This window comes from Amblyomma maculatum, chromosome 1, assembly GCF_055883805.1.
Source record: "Amblyomma maculatum isolate TAMU_Amacu chromosome 1, ASM5588380v1, whole genome shotgun sequence".
Classification (NCBI taxonomy): domain Eukaryota; kingdom Metazoa; phylum Arthropoda; class Arachnida; order Ixodida; family Ixodidae; genus Amblyomma; species Amblyomma maculatum.
This window is the reverse complement of record NC_139344.1, coordinates 143,202,056-143,224,297: the sequence shown is the minus strand read 5'-3', so window position 1 is coordinate 143,224,297 and position 22,242 is coordinate 143,202,056. Positions and strand designations below refer to the sequence as shown.

The window sequence follows — 22,242 nt, the reverse complement described above, 5'->3', positions numbered from 1 at the left end:
CACCAAGCTTTGCATCTGTGGCTGAGCTGCGAAATGCGTCTAAAGCTTGCTGCCCTGCCAACTTCGACAAGAGCAACAAAGATGTCACTGGTGTACAGCATCCTGGCATGCTGCCGAATTTTGCACTGTGGATTGGGACTAAGCAATCGATCCCTGTACACTGCTATTTAAATGTAATACTGTCAGCGCTTGGAGTGAAGCCAACTGACATACACATGACACTATTAATGACATGGTATAAGACTACTTAATTTGCCAGAAATTAAGTAATCAGAAGAGCATATAATGTAAGTAGCTTGGTTCACGCTTTCATTTAACTGTTGTTTCAGAACTTTGGACTGCATATTAGGCAAACCTTTGACGATAACGTAGTAGAACTTGGATTATTTGCCATGTAACAGATTATTTTGAAGGGTCACTGAAAAAAGCGGTCTCTAGACAGTCCCACTAGCCATAGACCCTGGCACTTTTGCAGCAGAAAAAACATACAATTATACAAAGGCATATGCTAAACAGAATAATGAGGCTGGCAACTAAAGAAAACAAAGAATAAATTATGGTACAAATGCTTTTGTTGAGTGGGCAGGTGAAATTGGTATGTGTGCGAGGATAGGATGGGGCCTTGGCTGGTGTAGGAAAAGATTAATTGGAAATCGTTCGGGGATTGTTTATCCCATAGTGTGTGTAACTAGGATAATGGTGATACTGTAGCATAACATATTGGTCAGCAGCAAATTGTGCCTGTCCGGGTGTCGTGATGGTGCAGCTGTAGCACAGCAATAAAAGCAATGCATGGCGGGTTAGTATACTGCTGAACTATCAGTACTAAAGTTCAAGTTTTAAGTGTCATTGTTAGTAAATATCTGCTGTCTGTTATTTTATTACTGCAAGAATTGACTTGTCTTTGTACTATATATTGTTGAAGATAGGCATGGTAATATTAGTCAGTGCTCTTCAACTTTTAGCATCTGTTTTTTCTAAGGTTTGTTTTATGTTTTCAGGGGTGTGCTCTAGCAGTAGGAATGTGTGCAGCATCCCACTTAGATGCAGTGGTCGTAAAATTGGAGCAAGTAGCAAAGGATGACCTTCGGAAGAACTCTGGGTTCCTGAGTTTTCTCAAGGTAAGAAGAAAGCCTTCGGCACTCAGCTTTTATTAATGTTAACTGTGTGTGTGATTAATTATTTAAATAGGAAACTTCAGGGACAGTGCCTGCATAACCTGTTTGTAGTTTTGGGACATTAAATGTCATGTGCCGAACTTAATAGGTCAAAACGTTTTATGGCTAGATTCGATGGCATGCTTTCTATTAAAAGAAATTAAGCCATTGGTGCACTGATATAGAGTAGATGTGGAAGTACTGCTCCTGTCAACTACAGTGCCGATTTTATTACCATGAATTCTTTGCTAGTATCACTGTGTGCTGCTTTTTTTGAGCGAGGAAAATTATTTCACTGTGGGACGTTAACCATTGTCACAGGATATCACTGGTGACAATTACCACGAGAAGCTTCTGGCAACTGTCGTCCTGAGCTACGGCCACGTTTCTTTACGAGCTCCCGCTTCAATCTTGACTACAAGGATTGAGACACCCATCTTGAGAAGTGCTGCAAAGTTCTACCAAGCTTCAAAGGTATGACAGAAATGTATTGTTTGTGGAAGCTGTTTGCTAGCGTGTTAAGGTCGCCGTGTTATTACGTTAAAAATGGCTGGTTTGTGTGGTTAAAATAATTCTTTTCAATGATTCTTCTCTCTGGACCAGCTTTTTACTGCCTCTGAAAAGCTTTAAAAAATATTTCCTGGCGCATCTGTTGTGATATTTAAGTGCAAACATGTGCGCATAGATGCAGTTTCCGCCTGTTCGCATAATAATAAAAAATTTTAAAAAATAATTCCTGCCATATTGGCACATTTGCAAACTCGTTGTTTCTGAAAATGATTCATGGGTGGAATAAGGTACCAGCCATCATTGTGGAATGACCAACTAGTGAATCATTTGTAAAAGCTCTTCCGTTGTACTTATAAACGCTTTATATGCTGCTATATGTGCCTTATTAGTTTTTGAATAGAACGCTGCAAGTACGGTTTTGTTATCTATGAGTGTACTTCCTTGATTGCTAATCACGATTTGTGGAAGCAGGCTTGTTGTGCCTGTTTTGCACATGTATTACTTGTGTTGGTGTTTTATATCTCCCACTCCTGCTTACAGCCTCATCCTGAGGCTAGCTTTATAAATAAATAAATAAGAGGAACAGTATGCACGATTGTTAATCTGAAATGTCTGTGTCACCAGTGGTGGTGCCTCTCCTTATTGCTCTGTTTTTCTTGCATAGGGTAGTTTAATAATGTACTACTTGAGACACTGAGCTTATTCTTCCCTTTCATTTATTTTTGTCATGCATTCTGTTTCCTTCTGTTCATTTTTCTTGTTGCACACCATGCTTAGAGTGGTGGAAGCACTTGTGCCAAGCAGGTCTTTTAGTGGCAAATTGCACCGGACCTGTGCGAAAGCAAGGCAAAACGAAAAGAAGATATTTGACCAGCATAATACGCACTTCACTGACAGAGTGCCGCACTGCCGAAAAGAAAACAAAAAATGAAAGCGTGCCACTGTGCACTCAGTGTAGAAGTTATTGAGACAGTAGCATAGCGCATATCACTGCTGCTTACCCTGTAGCCTGCACCTTAAAGGTGCATGCATAGATGTCCTGGCAGCGTGCAGTACATTGTAAGTGGCAGCAGCACATGGTGTGCTAAAAATGTCTAATGGAAAGATTTAGCACATTGTGGCCTGCAGTCGCAATATACTTCTGCACGCTGCCAGTGCGCACGTGCCGACTGGTCCTAAAGCAGCAGGGGTGCGTGGAGCTGAACGGTATGGGGTGCCGTCTGGTTCCCTGCCTGTAGTCTGCACATGTGCAGTGGCTTGCTACAGAAATGTGTCATGGGAGGAGTAGCATGGATCTTGTTACAGTCGAACCCGGATATATCGAACTCGAAGGCGATCGCGAAATAGTTCGATATATGGATAATTCGATATACAGAAATCGGCTTGAGATGCCACTTGAGATCGTGAAAAATACGGTATTTGTCGCGTAATCAATCCAGTCGCATAATGAACCCACCCCCCACTTTTGCCCCGAGAATTTGAAAAAAAAAAAAAAGCGTTCGGAGGCGTGTCCCTCCATTTTGACCGTCGCATCTACAGCTCATTTATTGGCAGCGCCCCAAGACGCTATGCAGCGATAATGTCACGGCGTGTTTATCTTTTGACTATGCATTTGATAGATCCAGCAGTGACACGGAGCGAACTTGGCAGAGTGCCCATGATGGCTTGATTGCACAAGCCAGCCAAGCGCGGCATAGTTCACTGCCACAAAATCATTGGAAGCGTGATAGCTGCAAATGTCGTTTGAAGCGAACAATACTAAAAGCCGATGTCATGGCCACAGCTGACCGCGCGCTTTCGTTGATTCATAGATGTAAGAATGGACGACTCTCATAAAAAAAAAAAAAAAAAATGTCCGCAGCCGTCATGGCTTTCACTGCGGTGCACGTTCAACACGACAAGTAACATTATGTACAACGCGAAATACGAAGACAGGGGAGGAAACACGCAAACAAACAAGCGCTTGTTTGTTTGCATGTTTCTTTCCTTGTCTTCATTTTTCGCGCTGTGCATAATGTTGAACGTACACCCACTTGCCCAGTTTTCGGTTCTGCTGACGACGATTAAGGACAACTCTTGCAAAAAAAAAAAAAGATTGCAGCTTCTTAACGTCCGCAGCCGTCATAGCGTACGCTACACCGCACGTTCATCACGACTACAAGGATGAATGACTCCCGCAAAAAAATAAAAGAGAGAGAGAGACCTGCCGTTCTTGCGTTCGCAGCTGCACATGTGCAGCACAATGACTCGAGATGCGGCATAGACCTGCATCGCACGCCAGCCGCCGCGCGCAGAGCATTCACAAGTTCACAACACACACTGGAGAAAGCGCCTGCCGCGGGCTGAGCTGGCTTTTCCGTGCGTGCGTAGTACGTGCTGCTGCAAACGAAGACAGGGAAAGAGAGGGGAAGGGGAGATAAAGCTTGGCAGAAGAATGGGCACATACTTGCGCTTCACTCTATCGCATTTTTCCCCTCTCCTGAACACCTCGTTCCTTCACGCACGTGGCTTGCAAACGTCACATGCTGGCGCACGGCATCGATCACCGCTGATGCGGGCGCCTTTGGGGATAGGGCGCGGCGCTGCCCTAGACCAGCTGTCGCTGAACTGTGCCCTCTCATTCCTTCCGCGCGTGGCTTGAAAACGTCATGCGGCAAACTGCCGATGTGATCATCTTTGGAGAAGGCGCACCGTCCAATGCGTAGTGCGGAGTTCGATATATTGAACGACCGGTGAAATTTAATTCGATATACGATGCAGCTTTCTTATACTTTTACATAGGATCTTCAAGGGGATATTCAGTGAGTTCGATATAACCAAAATTCGAAATATCCGGGTGCGATATATCCGGGTTCGACTGTATACCAAATTTCTTCACTAGCAACCAGTGGTGATTTGGCATTGCATGCGTCTCGTCAGTCGAGTGACATGTCTCTTTGCAAACTCAGAGGCAATTTCCAGAACTATTTGTGGCTGTTTCTACCTGCACTTGTTCGTATGACCTCAGTGTGTGATCCGAGCTTTCATGTTTGTGTTTTGGCATACACAGACAAAGGTGGCTTTAGCCACGTGTTGCCATAATGGATTAGCAATGCATCGTATGTATACAACGTGACCTGCAGGCACCTCTCGTGTCATGGGACTGTTTTTATTTCTGTGCTAGGGGCATCTGGCCCTGGCACCTTTGCAAAGGCATTAACTTTTTATTGCGTACATGGCTAATTGAGGGTTCAGGGCAGTGACAGTGTCGTATGAGTTTTCGCTGGCTCACACTAGGCCCTGCACTAGAGTTCATCTAGCAGTGTGCTCTATTAAAGTCAGTAATTCACCATAAGTAGGGCAGTCATTTTAATGTAGCATCTACAAGTTCCTTCTTTATCATCTAGAATGACCTCTTGTTCAGAGTGGTATTTCTACAAAATGTGGCAGAGCTGCTCACTGTATTCCTCGCATGGGGGAATTATTTAGACCTCTATTTTTTGTGACGTTTTGAATGCTGGTCATACCAGGAGGATTAGAAACATTTACCATAATGGAGCTGTGCTGGCGTTGATATATGCCATCTTACGAAATGGTGGCTGCACTTGTGCAGCAGCTCCACCAAGCTGCGCCCCTATCACTACGTGTGCGCAGGAGTGATCTGGCAAACTGGAATACACCTACACTAGTACACCTCCGCTATGCTTAAATCTTGGTAGCTTTGTTTATCTATGGGGATGTTTGCTGTAGCCTCACGAGACAAGAACTGAAATGCTTTGATGTTGAGTGTTTGGCTACATGGAAAGGGGAAACCGAGATTAATGGAGTATGTAACTGAATTTCCCATTGTAAATTGGTCCAGGAGAGGAAAGTTACAATATTTCGACTTGTAGAGACTGCTGGCAACTTGCTTTTGAAACTGCTTCCTAGTTACACTTTGATGAAGGAGTGCAATTATCCCCTCCCAAGTGCAGTGAAGTCCTTCACCCTTCTGTAGCCCTGAGAAATAGCTCAGCATGTGCTTAAAATGGTTGCGCTGCAATTGTCAGCTCTGATGGATGAGTTTTAACTCTTGTCAACTGAATCATTTATATAGGCCAAATAAACAACTGGGGTGACTGCAGTAGCCTGGTAATACATTTTATTCTTAATGGGAGTAATTGGCCTTTTTAGCACTATTTGGTAGCGGTGTTTGTCAGAGCTATCTTCAGTCTGGTGCATAGAAATAGACATTGAAAGAGGCTTTAATGGCAATTATTGCAGGCTGCATGATGATCAATCTGCCCATTTAAAGATATAAATGGTTTGTGCTCCATTTAGTATTTTGCTGAGTCTCTGTAGCTCTGCAGGTTTAATTTTGCTGCCAAGAGTTTGCATAAGTGTAATTATTTATAAAACCCAAACCAGCAGAAGAAAACAAAGCTGAATAGACTGTTAGCTGTTCAGAACATCCAGAAAGAATGTTCAGACTAAAATATGGTCATCGAAGAAGATACTACTCTATAATGCTGAACTCCTCGTTCGTAAGGGAATGAAACCAGTAAAAATTCAAAGTGGTCAAGCTGCACTAAAAAAAGTGCAAGTGAGACTTTTGAGCATACTTCAGAAGCTCTCTGATTAAAGTGAAAGCTGGTTCGGCTGGGCAAAGAGACAACAGTAAGGGACTCTGGCAGAAATACAGTCGAACCCGGTTATATCGAACCCAGATATATTGAATTTTGGTTATATCGAACTCACGGAATATCCCCTTGAAAATCCCATGTAAAAGTATAGGAAAGCCGCGTCATATATCGAACTTAATTTCATCGGTCGTTCGATATATCGAACTCCGCACCACGCACTGGAAAATGTGCCTTCCCCAAAACGATCGCATCACCCTTGGCCGTTTGCCGCGTGACGTTTTCAAGCCACGCGCGGAAGGAATGAGAGGGGAGAGTTCGGCGACGGCTGGTCTGGGCAGCGCCGCGCCCATTCCCCAAATGCGCGCGCATCTGCAGTTATCGTTTCCCGCGCGCCAACACATGACGTTTGCAAGCCATGTGCGTGGGTGTGCCCATCCTTTTGCCGAGCTATTTCTCTCCTTCAGCACGCGCTACGCATGCGCCAGACCAGCTCAGCCTGTTTTCAGACAGGCGTCGGATGTTTTCTGCAGCGTTTGTTGCGAACCCTCTGCGCGCGGCGGCTGACGTGGCTATGGCGACTGCGGACGTTAAAAGTGGCAGCTCTCTCTGTTTATTTTTCTCTATTTTTTTTATTTTTTTTGCGGTCATCCTTTTTTATCGTTGTGCCGTTCGGACGTTAAGCGGCAGGTGTTTTTTTGTTTTCTTTGTTTGTTTGTTTTTTCGGGAGTCGTTTATCCTTGCATGTATGAATCAACGAAAGCACGCGTCAGCTGCTGCGATCATGAGGCGTGATAAATCGAACCAGGCTTGTGCAATCAGGCCTTCACGGTCACTCTGCCAAGTTCGCTCCCCGCCACCGCAGGAGCTATCAAAAGATAAACGCGCCCCGACGTTATCGCTGCGCAGCATCTTGGCACGCTGCCAATGAGCTGTGGATGAGACGACCGAAACCGAGTGACGCGCGCTATCGACATGCAAGCGAAAACGCTCGTGATTTCTTCCGCGGCGACACAGAAACCTTGTTTTGAGCTGCCGCGGTGGCTCGAGCAGCGAGAGGGACACAGTTCCAACAAGTTTGAAATTTTTCGCTCTGTCGCTGCCGCTCGTCGCTGAGATCGCTCAATCGCTTGCGAACTGGCCGTAGTGCTTTTTTCAAATTCTCGGGTGCAAAACTGGAGGGTGGGTTCATTATGCGAGTGGGTTGATTACGCGACAAATACGGTATCGTTTTTTCGCATCGTAAGGGCCATCACAAGCTGATTTTTGTATATCGCATTATCAATATATCGAACTATTTCGCGATCCCCTTTGAGTTCGATATATCCGGGTTCGACTGTATATCATGTGCACTTTAGAATAATCTGAAGAAATAGCACTTTATATCTTACTAGCCTTAATGCGTAGCGTGATCAAAACAGGCTATTACTCATAATGTCTAAGTTGGTTCTTTTTTCTTTTTTTAGTTTTGTGTACAGTGAATCTTTTTAGTGGTATGAGAAGCTTCAAGGTAGTTTTAAATGTTTTGAGTTGTAAATCAGTTTGCATCTACGCTAGCTTCAAATTGACATTTTGCATCCTCAAAGCCTTGTTTGGAAATGTAGACTGCTTCTTCCATCACAGTGCTTGCTCAGTGTTGTTTGTACCAAGACTGATTTTATGTGCGTACACATTGTGAGAGCTTGAATTTTGTTGGATTGTGCCTTGTGGAGCTTGGGAGCGTGAAAAAGCTTTGTGGCCGATTTCTTCACAGGACCCTTCAGTGCGGCATGCCATGCTTCGCACTGTGAAGATGATAGCCGAGGCTGTGCACCCAGACAGGCTTCAGGAGCAGTATGTGTTCTACTCACGAGGAGAGCTGGTTGCTGAGATGCAGGTGCTGCTCAAGGCTGAGAATCCAGTTCTCGTCACGTCAACAACAAGGGCCCTTGTTCTGATGGCTCTGGCTAGCCTAGTGTATCCGCTGGTTGACCATGATGCATGGAATCGACAGGCTCTGTTCTGTGCACCCTTGCATGTTGCCAATAAGCAGAGGGCATAGAATTCAGCACAGTAGTTATTATAACCAGGTTTTCTACACACTAAAGTTAGCGCTTAAAAGAACTTGTAGATGGGTGAGATGGTTTTCAGCTTCAGACAGCATTCTTGGCGCTAAAAATATGCACGCACACGAAAGAAAAAGGAAGGATACGGGACAGCGCCTGTCCTGTGTCCTTCCTTTTCTTTCGTGTGCGTGTGTATTTTTAGCGCTAAGAATGACGTCTAAAGTTAGGGCGTTCTGTGCGCTGATATTTTGTTTTTCTGTACTTGTAAATTTTGCTTTTAAAAGAGGCCAAATAAGGGCCTCCTTGAGGGATGTGGTCAGGAAATTTGGGAATAATTTTTTGAAACTTCACATATTTAATGAAAATAGATGTTCATACACTGGCAAGACTAGGCTCTCGACCTCTTCTAGCCTCTCCTAACTTCCCAGCTAAAATAAATTTTATTAGAAAGTAGCATCTAGGTAATACCAAAAGGTTTCCCACTAACCTTGACTTGTAAGTGCTTGCTTTTGCTCATGCTGTGTAAAATTTCTAACAAGACTGTGCAGGTTGCTTCTATACTTTATGATAAAAAGGCATCAATCTAGAAATTTTCAAAAATGACCTGCACAATTTTGGGGGCAACTGCATACACAATACATTTTACAAGATGCAGTGCTTTTTTGAGTCACTGACCCAGGATTACATCCGCTACCTTTCTTTAATAACGGTAGTGCTAGCTGTGGTAGATGTCATATGTGTTCATAAGTTTTGCAGTCTTCAGTGTTGCTTCTTGACTGGCGTCTGTACCAGCAAGTTGGATCCACCTCTGCCCCCGAGTGAAGTATCGGCCCTTGTGACCATGGCTGTTTCGCGGGTCTACCCTCTGCCAGTGCGAAGTCCTTCTGTTGCAGTCGACGATGGAGCTGGTGGTGATCAGCCACACAACCACACAGAGTTGGTGACTAGCTGCCTGAGTGCACTGGACCAGTTCCTGGCAGAACTGCTGTCCAAGGACCGCACACCGGATAGCCTTCATCTCATCATCAATGTGAGCGGTTTGGGACTGTACAGGGTTGTTAAGAAAATTAAAAATCGTGACAGTGCAATTAGTGCTTCAAAGTTTACAGCACTGATGCTTCAAAGTGTCATTGCTATCTTAATGCATACAGAAGGTTTTGTGCAGTAAGTGTAGTTCAACATCTTTATGAAACTGAAGGCAAAGTTGTCCCTTTCTAATCATAGTTTTCTCCATGTGCAGTTTCAAGGAAAAGGAAGTAGTTACATTGTGGGGTCACTTCTGGTTGCTTTTATGTAGTTGGACTGCAGGTAACAGATAGTACTTGCATCTTTGTTTCTTTAATGTATGAGACACTCATATAAATTTGAATCTAATGAAGTTTTGTTCGTATTCTTAACTTCTTTAACCCTTTCCATACCACAGGAAACATGTCCATATTTTCTGGGTTTTTGTTAAATCATTTGGTTCAAAACTGTAAGGTGTATAAATTAATTTAATACATAAAAATAAAGGAAATTAAATACACAGTTTAAAATTGTAGGATATGCTTTTATCTTATATATCTTGTACTTTTATACCCCTGTCATAAGATGTACTTGTATCTGAAAAGAAAAAGACTTTAAATGTGCCAGAAGTGTTCCTTTTCTAATAGCAAATGCTTCATTAAAAATCGAAGCTCTAACACTTGACATTTTTTGGCTATCTGAAAAATCACTTTTTAGGCATTCCATGAGACAAAACGGTTGGGAGAGCCCTCTGTAGTGCAGGCAGTATGAAGTCCTGCCAAAACGATGTGGAAACCCTACAAATGAGACAATTATAGTACTGTTAACGTCACTACCCTTTTCAATCCAGCCACTGAGCTGAGCAAAACTGGCCCAAAAAAGAAAGTAATCAAGGTGCTGCCACCAATGTTTAGGGCTGGCTCCTCGAGTCTTCCACCTCTGAACTAAGGTCATATGATGAGGCAGTATTATTAGTCACTGCTGCCATCGACAACATCAGCCGTGGTTGCTGCTGGATCAAAATTTTCCACGTTTCAAGGCACGTACCGCAGCCGTGGCCCAATGGGTTGGACACCCGTCTCGGCTTCAGGAGGTGGGAGGTTCGAACTCCGCCGCCAGTAACTAGCTGGTCAAATGAGTACAGGTGCCTTCCCTGTCCAGAGCACAGCTCAACCTCGTAGAATGCGCACTTGGAAAGCTCCGCTTACCTCGATGCGTTGCTATCCGAACTGACTACAAGGCAGTCGGAGTAGTTTTGCGCAATGGCTATTGACATTGGTGGCTTGGTTCCAAACTTCAGCTCCGTTAGAAAATGTCCCGAAATTGAATTGAATTACAACGTGGCATGCTGCTGGAGGTGGCATTCTCAACCTCTACGCTTTGTTGTTTTCACTTGCAATTCAAATTTTGCCGTCGTGCCTTAAGAAGACAAACTAAAAAGAAAATTCAGCCATAGTTTGCTAGCTTCAAAAGCAGATAACACAGCATGCTCAAGAAAGAAAAGGAAGCATTTAAAATTGGTATTCACATTCATCGGTAGCAGGCTAATGATGATCATTGTATGCATAAGGAAAAAGTTAATAAAGGAGCATGTTTGTGTACTCTTAATTGAACCCTATTTTCAGGAAAAGCATTTTTAATACATGTAGTATTCTAGTTGTTGCTTCAGTGATTGTTGAAATGAACTGGCATCCACAAAAAGTTGAGAAGAGAGTTAAACTACACTGTGGTATGGTTTTGGTGTGATAATTATTAGGTGGCTGTATGAAAGGTGCTAGGATTTATAAGAGAACGCAAGCATATAGATTTTATATACTTTGTAGCTGAGTGACATTGTAAGGAGAGAAAAGCAGCATTAGTGGGACAGCAGACATCAGAACCAAAAGCTTAGATCGAAAGTGGAATTTGAGGAGACCAGTCAGAAGCACCTGTCCCTGGTGCTTCTGACTAGCCATGGCAGTGGTGGCAATGATGTCACAGGCCACTGTTTGCTATGCAAAGCATTGCGCATTGTGTCACCAGCCAAAATAGGAGTGCTTCTAAGTCGTTACATAGTAGTCACCAATGCCGGATTCATACCATGCCTCATAATCAGTAAACAAGCAGATGCACTGAATCCAACACTGGCTGTATACGTGTTATCAAAGAAGTAATGTCCTGTGTATAAGTGTACCAAGGGGGAACAGTGGAACAGCAATGGGCTACTCAGCCCTGGAATGATGCGAGCTGTGTTTGCATCAAGTTTTAGAGCAGAGGTCCAAGAAACGGGGCCCACGGGCTGCATGCGGCCAGTGGAGCTGTGTGATGTGGTCCTCCAGCTCCAAAAATTAGACTCTGTTCCGAAAGGATGTGCCAGCTTCAGGAGTTGGCTTTACCTCCAGACTCATTTTCCAACTAAAACGAACTAAAAGACCTCGTCCCCAGAAGGTAGACATTCTTTGTGGAAATGAAAAGAGGCATTGGCCCCGTAGTCTATGTGAACTTTGGCCGGATGTCAGCTGCCTTCAATAGTGAGGCGCCCAACAACCTGCCTCTTCTTTTCATCTCCTTGTATACTTTTTTTTTTTTCCTTTTGAGAATAGGGGACTGTGGTAGTATTAACCACTGTATCCTTTCAGTAGCTTTCTCAAAGCCATCCTAAAGTGGCGATCGTTCGGCGTTTATGTAGAAGACAGCACTCTCCACTTTTTAAGGTTGGAAGCCTTCAATGGCTCATCGTTGTCAGCAGGAATGTGTCGACAAAAATGTCCCGCTTTTCCCACTTTTGAGTTGGTCGATCGAGGTGTGACGTCACAGGCCGCGAATTTCAAACGAGACCAATTGTACTTAGGCGAGTAATCGCTTAACTAATTAGAGGGTTGGTGTGGCACTACGCAAAGCGAGTCTGGGTTGACTTAGTTAATTAGTTAATTACCCAATCAGGCTAATTCACTAACCAGTACCAATGGCTAACTAGGCACTAGCTAGCACTAAATAATGATTAACTAGTCATTAACTACTTCTAATTAGTCATTAGTCATGACTAAATAGTCATGAGTAATGACAGATGACTGACTATGACGCCATCACATGGTGACATCATGACCGGATGTGACGTCATGATGACATCACATCCGGCCATGTCTAATAACTAGAAGTGATAATGATGTCACATCCAGTCATGACATCATGACTGGTGATGACGTCACCAGGAGTGACGTGACATCCGGTCATGTCCAATAAGCAGAAGTGATAATGATGTCACATCCGGTCATGACGTCATGACTGGTGATGACGTCACCAGGAGATTCACGCATATATGAAACTGACCCTGCTGTGCATTCGATCCAGGCATCTGTGCGGCACCTTTCATTTGGGGCTTCCTCGAATGCCGCACTACAGGGCATATAGAAATAGACGCAGTACAGCAGGCATCAGCGGCGTAAGGCTTCCGCCTTGAAGCACTTTAGTGAGCCAAAGTGCCCCCTGAATTTTCTTTTCCATTGAGAATAGAAGACTGTGGTCTAGGAACGAGACATATTGGTTGATGTCCATTTATTTTATTGTTATTTATTGATTTTAATTTTCACATATTGTGTGGCTTATTATTTGCATTGTTTTTTTCCGGCTCCTGGCCCACAAGGGATGAAATTTTTTCAGTGCAGCCTGCATAGCAAAACGATTTTTAGACTGCTGTTTTAGAAGTTCAGCACAAGAGTATGCATGTAACAAATAAGAAGGGTGACTTCATCTGCAGTGAAAGGGGGTACAAAGCAGGCAGAGATGTCTTGCAAGAGCAGCTATGAATAGCCGCTTTAACTACCTCATGAACAGGGTGTTACTAGTGTCCCTTTTGCACTTTGTTGTGACACCAAAAGGTAAAACTTGGGTAGCGAAATGCTGCCATGGCTGCCGGACAATTAGGGTTGAGAGATGTGTCCTTGGTTGACTCATGGTTCACATTTACCTTGCACCCCTTGTTTGGCCAAACTGTGAGACCCTGTGATGAGCCAGGAAATCAGCTTTGGACTATGGCATAATGTTGTCTTTTGTAGCATGTTGGTGCTTTGGTTGTGATTGGCATTTATATTTATTAGCAATTCGAGCTTTTTGTTTTTATTATTATTGTTTGTTTTTCAGCTGTAGGCAAATAATATTATTGTTTGTGGGTACTGTTGTTGGCTGATGTAACAAGTAAAAACTTGCTTTTACAGGTCCTGGTCCCTTGGCTGACTTCTAAGCAAGAGTTTGAGAGGGAGCGCTGTTTGAATTCCATTTGGGAGCTTATGATGCTATACAGCAGTCACATTGAAACTGGGGTAAGCTATGCAACTCTTTTGGGTTAGCTGGGCAGTTATAGTTTAGTACTTGACAGTTTTTGAGGTTTTAGCTGCTCACGTCATTGTTGGAACACTGAGGGAGCAGTGTAGTTTAGTAATGAGCATCTTTTCTGTTAAATTTTCGAATATTAATCGACTACATATACGAAGAAAAAAAGCCTTTGAGTATTGAATCAAATATTGAATACCTGTTAAGTATGAAAACAAAATTTTAGACAAAAAATAATTTCAAAGTCTAGCTTTCTTTTTTTTTTTTTGTGAACAGTTAATAATTTTTGCATGGAATTAAACAAAACTATTTTTTCACTGAGAACTCTACAAAAAAAAGATAGATGTACACAGATGCATACTGCTTGAATGGTACGTGTCTCCTCATTGCCATTATTCACCCAACTGGATTATTTAAAAGTTAATTAGTGAATAATTATTTATCAGCTTGTAATTCTAATTTGTAATTCAGATTCGTTTTTGCAGTAAATTGTCAGCCACAGCTAAGAATTTGTTCCTGAAAATATGTTTTTAAAAATTTGAACGTCCTATTTTTTAGCATCTTTTGAGTGTTTACGGAAACACCCGATGTGCACGCACATATTATACACAATAACCGGATTTGATGACGACCAGTCTTTATCTGATTAGAACTGTTATAGTAGAAACTGGGTCTTAATTGAAATGTTTCCAACCTCCTGTTATTGATTTTTAGTGTGTGTTAGTCTACATTAAACACACCACACTAACTGTAGCCATTACCTTTCACAGTGTCGTCATAAGTGGGGATTGCACACTGCAACACCCTTCCACCCCTAACTGCCCCGCTATAGCCCCACTATAACGACTGGTTGCTGCACCCTCTCTACTTATAACTTTCTTCCACCTCATGACTGTAGGCTGGACCTGTCTACTCCACCACTGTCAATGCTGCATGCCTAACCCTTAATGCCTCACTCTGTGACTGTTTACTGCACCCAGCTGCTCATTGTTAACACTGCACCCTCATACTCTGTCATGTGCATGGCACATGAGTACCACTCGTGTGATGCATGCATGGTAAGCACATGATGTGCACCTGCCCTCTTAACGCTCCAACCTCTAGCCTGCTTGCTGCCTCGACTTCCCTAAGACTCTCGGCAATAGGCTATCAGCACCAGTGTGAATGAAGCAGCATAAATGCAGCAGACGTCCTACACACCTACCCAGCATTAGTCACCATTTCGCACCACAGCAGCTGTCGCTGAAATCACGTTACTACAGGGGTCCAACCTAGGTGTATGCTTTGAATTTCTGTTGGGCTGCACTTCACTTTCATTCAACTTTTTGGGGAAGGGGGGGGGGGGGGGGGGGGAAGATGTGGATATATAACTTTCCAAAGTCTTTGCGAATTCTGTTCAGTTAACAAATTAGAACTTAAGTGGGGCATTTTTGGAGCTATTTAACCGCATGTGTAATGTTTCTGCCTTGAGCTCATTTTCTTCTTTATTGCCCAGGTGTTCCGGATCTTCAGTTGTTTTGGCTTTATTCTCGGCGCCCTTGTCCCACGTTGCACCGACTCAAATGTCTCCATTCGCAATACGGCTCTGACCTGCATTCACCTGTCCCTCGAGATAAATAACAAGAGCCAAAGTATGTTGATTTTTGACATTTTGTAAAGATCTATATTTTACTCGTACAACTCTAGCATCCCTGTGGGGCATGCACACTGAGAGTTTCACCTTTGGCCACGGCCACAGTAACTGTGTTAGTGGTCTTCTGTGAGCGGGGCTGACTCGTTTAAATATCTTGGGTATTTGTGGCACAAGTTTACTAATGCTTCAAGTAAGACTAAGCTAATAATGTGCAAGTCTTTAATTAGTTCCATACTAGATTAAGCGTCTCCTGTCAGTGGCCCTGATAAACGTTGCGATGTTCAACTCATTGACAGCTCACAAAAAAAAAATATCACATTCATAAATCTTCGTTATGAATTTTTCGCTCTCTTGTGCCCTGTCTTTTTGAACCTAACCCCTCTATTTGTACGCCATCCTTTCGAGTCACTGAAGTTCCTGCTTTGCATCATCAGTTTTCCTTATCGTGTGTCACATAATGCCTTTAATTACCCAGCTATTCCAGAATCAAGCAGGAGTCGCCATAATCTTAACATTGAGCCATACTTCACCCATGCAGATAACTTTAAAAAATGTTTTTTTCATATGCATTTGAACAGTGGAACCTAAGCCTTAGAATAATAAGGTCTCTCCCATTCAACTCCTTACTTAAAGGTCCACTGAAAGCGGTCACAAAGAAGGGTAAACAACGCCATAACACTGATAGTTATTGAACCACCCATCATTCTCCCGCAAAAATTTTCGATCTAGCTTCTGCAACACCAGAGATATCAGCGATTAAAAATGACCCTTCCAATTTTCCCTCTCAACTCGTACGCCGAAGGGAGCCATAAAAAAACAAAGAATACAAGCAAGTTCAAAGCTCCGCCCAGGCATACGTCACTTCGACGAACTTCCGGTTGCCGCGCGCTCGCTCGCTGGCGTACTCAGGCCAACCCGTCGTCGCTCGCACACGCCTGAGGAGTTCGCCAGTTCGCGCAGCGATGGTTAGTGTAACAGCGAACCCGTGGTTATCCTATGTTACACGGCGGACCAAACCATGGTTGCACCACTAACCGCGGTTACCGCAAACCGAGCTTGACGACCTCGGTTTGCGTCGTTAACCGAGGTTATGACGGCGTCTGTTGACGGAAGCTACTCGTCGACGCCCGAGTGCGCGAAACGTACGAGCGGGTCTGCTTCACAAAGTTATTCATTTGCCCACTGTATCACGTTTAAAGATCGATGTATAGATTATGGTGCCGCCCGACGTCTTCGATTACGGCCGACAGCGCAGCGACTGCGTACTGAAGCCTTGTCGTGCCTACAGTATCGTTTGAACGGCTTGTTGCTGAGCAGAACGCCAAAAAATACGCGGCCTTAGCTATGAAAGTACACGAGTTTGCAACGCTTGCAGCACGGGATGCCGCGAGCAGGCTGAGGTACGTTACACAATTACCGCGGGGGTGGAACGTGCGAGTGCGGCGAACGCCGGCGCCGTGCGTGACCGTCCCTAGTCGTCGCTAGGCCTTTTGTTTCGCTTCGAAGCCGCGGCGGTCGACGCTTTGGAACATGATCAACGCTGTCGTAAATCGTCTACTTATAAAACTGCCGTATAGTGATTCCTATCCTGCCATAGTAAAATAATTATAGGATTAACTCTGCCGACGCATTAATCGCAGAGCTAGTACGAGCAGATCGGATCAGCCGAAATGCAGCAGCGGCAGCTGGCTTGAGCAGAAACTAGCGTGTATCACGGCTATCGCTCTTACCAGCAATTTGCTGCTGGTCAGCGATCCTCACGAGGGCTTCATACTTGATATTCGGCTCAATATTCCAGACGCCAACAAATTTTAGCACGCTTTATTTCGGACATCGGTGCTAACGATCCGCCGTGTCGTTCGCGAACGGTATGCGGGAGGAGGGGCCACAGCGGCGGTGTTTACGGCGGTCAAGGAGGTGCTGCCATCGTGCGGTGCTTGACCGTGCTGTTGACGCCTCGTCGGACGACACTCCGATACTCCTGAAACCACGTTATATAAATAAGATATTTGTAAATGCAGCTTCGTTCTGCCGATCCCTGCGTCGCTTCGGTTGTTGCACTTAATGGGCAATGGCCACCTAACCGATAAGGGCGGTGAGCTGTAACAGCCCGCACAGAGTTCGAGCAGCGCACGAGCAGACGACTTTCGCAGCTACCGGAAGTGTGTTCATGACGTCATGGTTGCAGTGACCGCAGCGAATGGCAGCTTCTAGCAAGCCTTGCCAGTCAACCTACCCGTGACGTCACGGGATTAGGAAATAGTTCCATGCGACACCGCCAAACGACATTCCCTCTGCCCGCGAATTTCAAAAAACGCTGTTCTTAAAAATTAATGATAAATCGCTGGCTTTGTTCCAAGGTGTTATACTTTGCGTTAATGCTCAAAAGGATGTGTTCTACACACTGAACACGTTTATCAGTGGTTTCTTGGGGGCCGTTTCCGTGGACCTTTAACAGAAATGAATTCCACATGATTTTATGTATTTTGTTTATATTGTCACGGTATTGGCGACTGGGGCTAGGTTAACAGAGCCGGTGCAGGTGGAATTGCACGGTCCAAGGTTTAGGTACGTCCTGCGAGTCCGGAGCCGATTCACTTCGTCTTTTTCTCCGAGCGCCCCCTGGCATTCCTCCCTCCCTAAGCGTGACGCACACGGCACACGTGCACACAGGTGGACAAAAGCAAACGAAAAAATGCCGTTTTTCAGTTACCGTGTAAAATACGGCTTCATGCGGAGGACATGAACTGTCTCTGGACGAGGTAGCCGACGGCCTCTCTGCTCTGGGCCATCTGGGAGCACCTCATAGTTAACGTCGCTGAGGCGCCGCAAGATTTTATATGGTCCGAAGTAACGGCAAATCAGCCTGTCGAACAAGAGTCCACACCCACACCTGGTCCCCGGTGTTGTAGGAAGCTTGTTTGTGGCGGAGGTTGTACCTGCATGAATCCTTGTCCTGTTGCTGGGCGATGTGGACGCGTGCTAGTTGGCGTGCTTGCTCAGCATCTTGGACAAAGTGCTCGGCATTGGTAGAAAGCTCGGTATCTGTTTTGCAAGGGAGCATTGAGTCCAGCATCGTCCGAACCTCCCTGCCATAAACTAGGCGAAATGGCGTGAAGCGTGTCATCTCTTGGACTGCCGTATTGTACGCGAATGCCACATATGGTAGGATAGCATCCCAAGTCTTGTGCTGGCCGTCGATATACATCGCCAGCATGTCCGCAATGGTCTTATTAAGCCTTTCCGTCAGCCCGTTGGTCTGCGGATGGTAAGCAGTAGCTTTTCGATGCGCCATACCGCTGAGATGAAAAACTTCGGCCATCATTTGTGAAGTAAAGGCAGTCTCTTTGTTAGTAATAATACAGGTCGGAGCACCGTGCCGCAGCATGATCTGGTGTACAAAGAAATGGGCAACTTCAGATGCTGTACCACTAGGTAACGCTTTGGTCTCGGCATATCGAGTCAGATAGTCTGTGGCGATGATTATCCAACGGTTGCCACCGGAGGATCGAGGGAAGGACCGAGAAGGTCCATGCCGACTTGATCAAACGGTGCGCATGGTGGTATTATGGCCACGAGGAGGCCTGCAGGCTTTGATTGCGGAACCTTCCGACGCTGGCATTGCCGACAGCTCTTGACATAGCGCTTAACAACAGTGGCAAGGTTGGGCCAGTAGAATGTCTTTCGTATTCTAGCAAGTGTGCGAGTATAGCCCAAGTGGCCAGAAGTTGGTTCATCGTGGCACGCGGAAAGGATTTCCTCTCGCAGAGCTCCAGGTTCGATGAGGAGGTAGGTTCTCGACTCGGATCTAGAGCTGTGCTTATAGAGTACATCACTTCTCAGGCAGAAAGTTGAGAGGCTCCGAGAAAAGCACTTAGGTATTGTGGCTGGCTGACCTTCTAAATAATCGATCAGGGCTCGTAACTCTGGATCAGCACGCAGCTGATGAGACATATCTGAAGCATCAACAGCTCCGAGAAAACTGCCAGAGTCACCCGTGTGTGGTGAAGCGAGCTCGACGGGCACACGAGAGAGCGCGTCAGCATCTTCATGCTTATATCCGGGCTTATAAACTTTAGTGAGGTCAAAATCCTGTAGGCGAAGGCTCCATCGCACCAGGCGGCCGCATGGGGACACGCAGGTTGGCCAATCAACACAAGGAATGGTGGTCAGTGACCACTTTGAATGGGCGACCATAAAAGTAGGGGTGAAATTTTGCAGCAGCCCAAATAATGGCGAGGCATTCCTTCTCAGTAGTTGAATAGTTCATCTCGGCGCGGGATAAAGTACGGCTGGCATAGGCGACGACTCGTTCCACACCCTCTTGACGTTGCACGAAAACCGCCCAAGGCCAATGTTACTGGCGTCGGTGTGGATTTCTGTCTCGCCGTGCTCATCAAAATGGGCTAGAACAGGCGGCGATTGGAGACTGAGACGCAACTCGGTAAAAGCAGCTTCTTGCTCGTGACTCCAAACAAAAGGGGTGTCTCCCCGGGTGAGCAGAGTCAGCGGTTCAGCAAGATCAGCGAAGTTATCGAAAAAACGCCGGTAATAACTGCACAAGCCGAGAAATCTGCGAACAGATTTCTTGTCTCGTGGAATCGGAAATTCCGCAACAGCAGTAAGCTTGTCAGGGTCGGGCTTCACGCCAGCAGCACTTACGACATGACCGAGGAATTTAAGCTCTCGGTAGCCAAAGTGACATTTCTGTGCTTAAGTGTCAAGTTAGCAGATCGAAGGTCTTCGAGTACTGACCGCAGGCGCTTAAGATGTGCAAACGATTCTGCGAAGACCACCACGTCATCTAGGTAGACTAGGCAACACTGCCATTTCAGCCCGGCGAGGACAGTGTCCATCATCCGCTGAAATGTGGCCGGCGTGGAACAAAGTCCGAAAGGTAGAACTTTAAATTCGTAAAGTCCGTCGGGTGTGACAAAGGCCGTCTTTTCACGATCTCGCTCATCTACCTCAATCTGCCAGTAGCCACTTTTTAGATCGATTGACGAAAAGTACTGCGCACGCCGAAGGCGGTCGAGAGAGTCGTCAATCCGCGGCAAGGGCTAAACATCCTTCTTGGTTACGGCGTTCAGCTTGCGGTAATCGACGCAAAAACGTAACGTGCCGTCTTTCTTTTTAACTAAAACGACTGGGGCGGACCATGGGCTATTTGAAGGCTGGATAACATCATCTTCAAGCATTTGTTTAACTTGTGACTTAATAACTTCGCGCTCGGTCGAAGAGACGCGGTAGGGGTGCTGGCGAATTGGGCGCACATCATCGAACGTCACGATCTGGTGCTTGGCAATGGGAGTCTGATGCACTTTTGACGATGAGGCAGAACACTGTCTGAATTCGAGTAATAATGAAAACAGCTGTTCACGCTGGCTCACCGATAGCTCTGAGCTAATATCGAGGTTGTGGAGGGATGTGGGCGGTGGCACGGTTTCTGTGGACAAGCACTCGGAGACTTCACATATGAGTTCCGCGAAAGCTACGGAAGTGTTCCGAAAAAGATGTCGATACTCGTGCGAAAAATTGGTAACAAGTACCTTGGACTGACCACAGTTAAGATGGATCAAACTGCGAGCCACGCAGACCCCCTGCGTCAACAGTAACGAGACGTTAGTTTCGGCTATTGCGTCACCATCGTGAAGTGCATTGCATTTGACATTAACGAAGGTGCTGGTTCGGGGTGGCAGCGTGACACTGTCCGCATAAACTCGAAGCACATTGAGTGGTCGCTGTGTACTGCTGAGGGCCACTGCTTTCTCAGCAGAAAATGAGACCTTAAAATCCCGGAGGTCAATAATTGCGCCATATTCACGAACAAAATCTATGCCCAGAATTAGGTCACGTGAGCAGCTTTTCAGAACGAGGCAGCTTACCACAAATGTCGACTCTTGAATTTGAACCCTGCCCGTGCACATGCCTAGAGGAGTAACCAGATGACCACACGCAGTGCGAATGTGTGTGCCAGCCCACGGAGTCAAAACCTTCTTGAGAATCGCGGCAAACTGGCTGCTCAAAATAGAATAATCAGCGCCAGTATCCAACAAAGCTCGAACAAGGCGACCATCCAGTATTACTGGTATGTCCAAAGACAACTGCTCGCGAATATCATGCTTCTGAGTATTTGAGTGCTCTGCGTCGGTGTACGCGGTATGCTTCACCTGCAATTCGTCGTTGTTGCAGGCGCGTTATTGCGGTGTCCGTTCCACCGGCAATTCGTCGTCGTTGCGGGTGCGTTGTCGCGTCATCTGTTCCACCGGCAATTCGTCGTTGTTGCGGGTGCATTGTTGCGTCGTCTGTTTCACCGGCAATTCGTCGCTGTTGCGGGTGCATTGTTGCGTCGTCAGTTTCACCGGCAATTCGTCGCTGTTGCAGGTGCATTGTTGCGTCGTCTGTTTCACCGGCAATTCGTCGTCGTTGCGGGTGCGTTGGTGCGTCGTCGGTTCCACCGGCAATTCGTCGTCGTTGCGGGTGCGTCGTGGTGGCGTCGAGGTAGCGTTATAATCAGCAACCGCGGACTTTTCCAATGTCGATTCGTAGTCCTTCCGTGTCCGCGTCGATGGGGGTTCTCCCGCGCAGTGGTGTTCAGCGAGCCTACCCCCAAAGGTCGCTGGTTTCAGTTTTCTCGCTGGGGGCTGGGCAATCGGCCCTGCGCTGCCCATGAGGACCTCGCAGCAGATGGCGAAGGGCGAGCCCTGGGCAACTGTGATCGAGATTGCCGCAGACGAGACTGAGCACCACGGCGCTAGTCATTGACGAAATCTTCAACGGCTCGGGGCCATTCGCCGTAGCGAGGCCACGGAGAATCGGCGGAAAAACCTTCGAAGCCCAGTCGACGGTAGGGACAGCGCCGATAGACATGACCCGGTTCGCCGCAGTGAAAGCATAAAGGCCGTCGGTCGGGGGTACGCCACTCGTCTGCTTTCAGTCTAGACTGTCAGGATTCCGTTACGTACTAAATCATGGGGGCCGGTGTT

At 45.8% G+C, this 22,242-nt stretch overlaps 1 protein-coding gene across 2 annotated transcripts in view; it reads left to right on the top strand.

Annotated features, from left to right (window-relative positions):
* Nucleotides 1-22,242, top strand: part of c11.1 (maestro heat like repeat family protein c11.1) — a 147,570-nt gene that overhangs the window by 76,195 nt on the left and 49,133 nt on the right. For both annotated transcript variants that reach the window (XM_084589156.1, XM_084589154.1), the window contains 6 exons: nucleotides 1,002-1,121; nucleotides 1,479-1,631; nucleotides 8,019-8,221; nucleotides 9,103-9,340; nucleotides 13,509-13,613; nucleotides 15,119-15,254. In XM_084589156.1, the coding sequence (XP_084445282.1) occupies nucleotides 1,002-1,121; nucleotides 1,479-1,631; nucleotides 8,019-8,221; nucleotides 9,103-9,340; nucleotides 13,509-13,613; nucleotides 15,119-15,254 (955 nt within the window). The remainder of the gene's footprint in view (nucleotides 1-1,001; nucleotides 1,122-1,478; nucleotides 1,632-8,018; nucleotides 8,222-9,102; nucleotides 9,341-13,508; nucleotides 13,614-15,118; nucleotides 15,255-22,242) is intronic.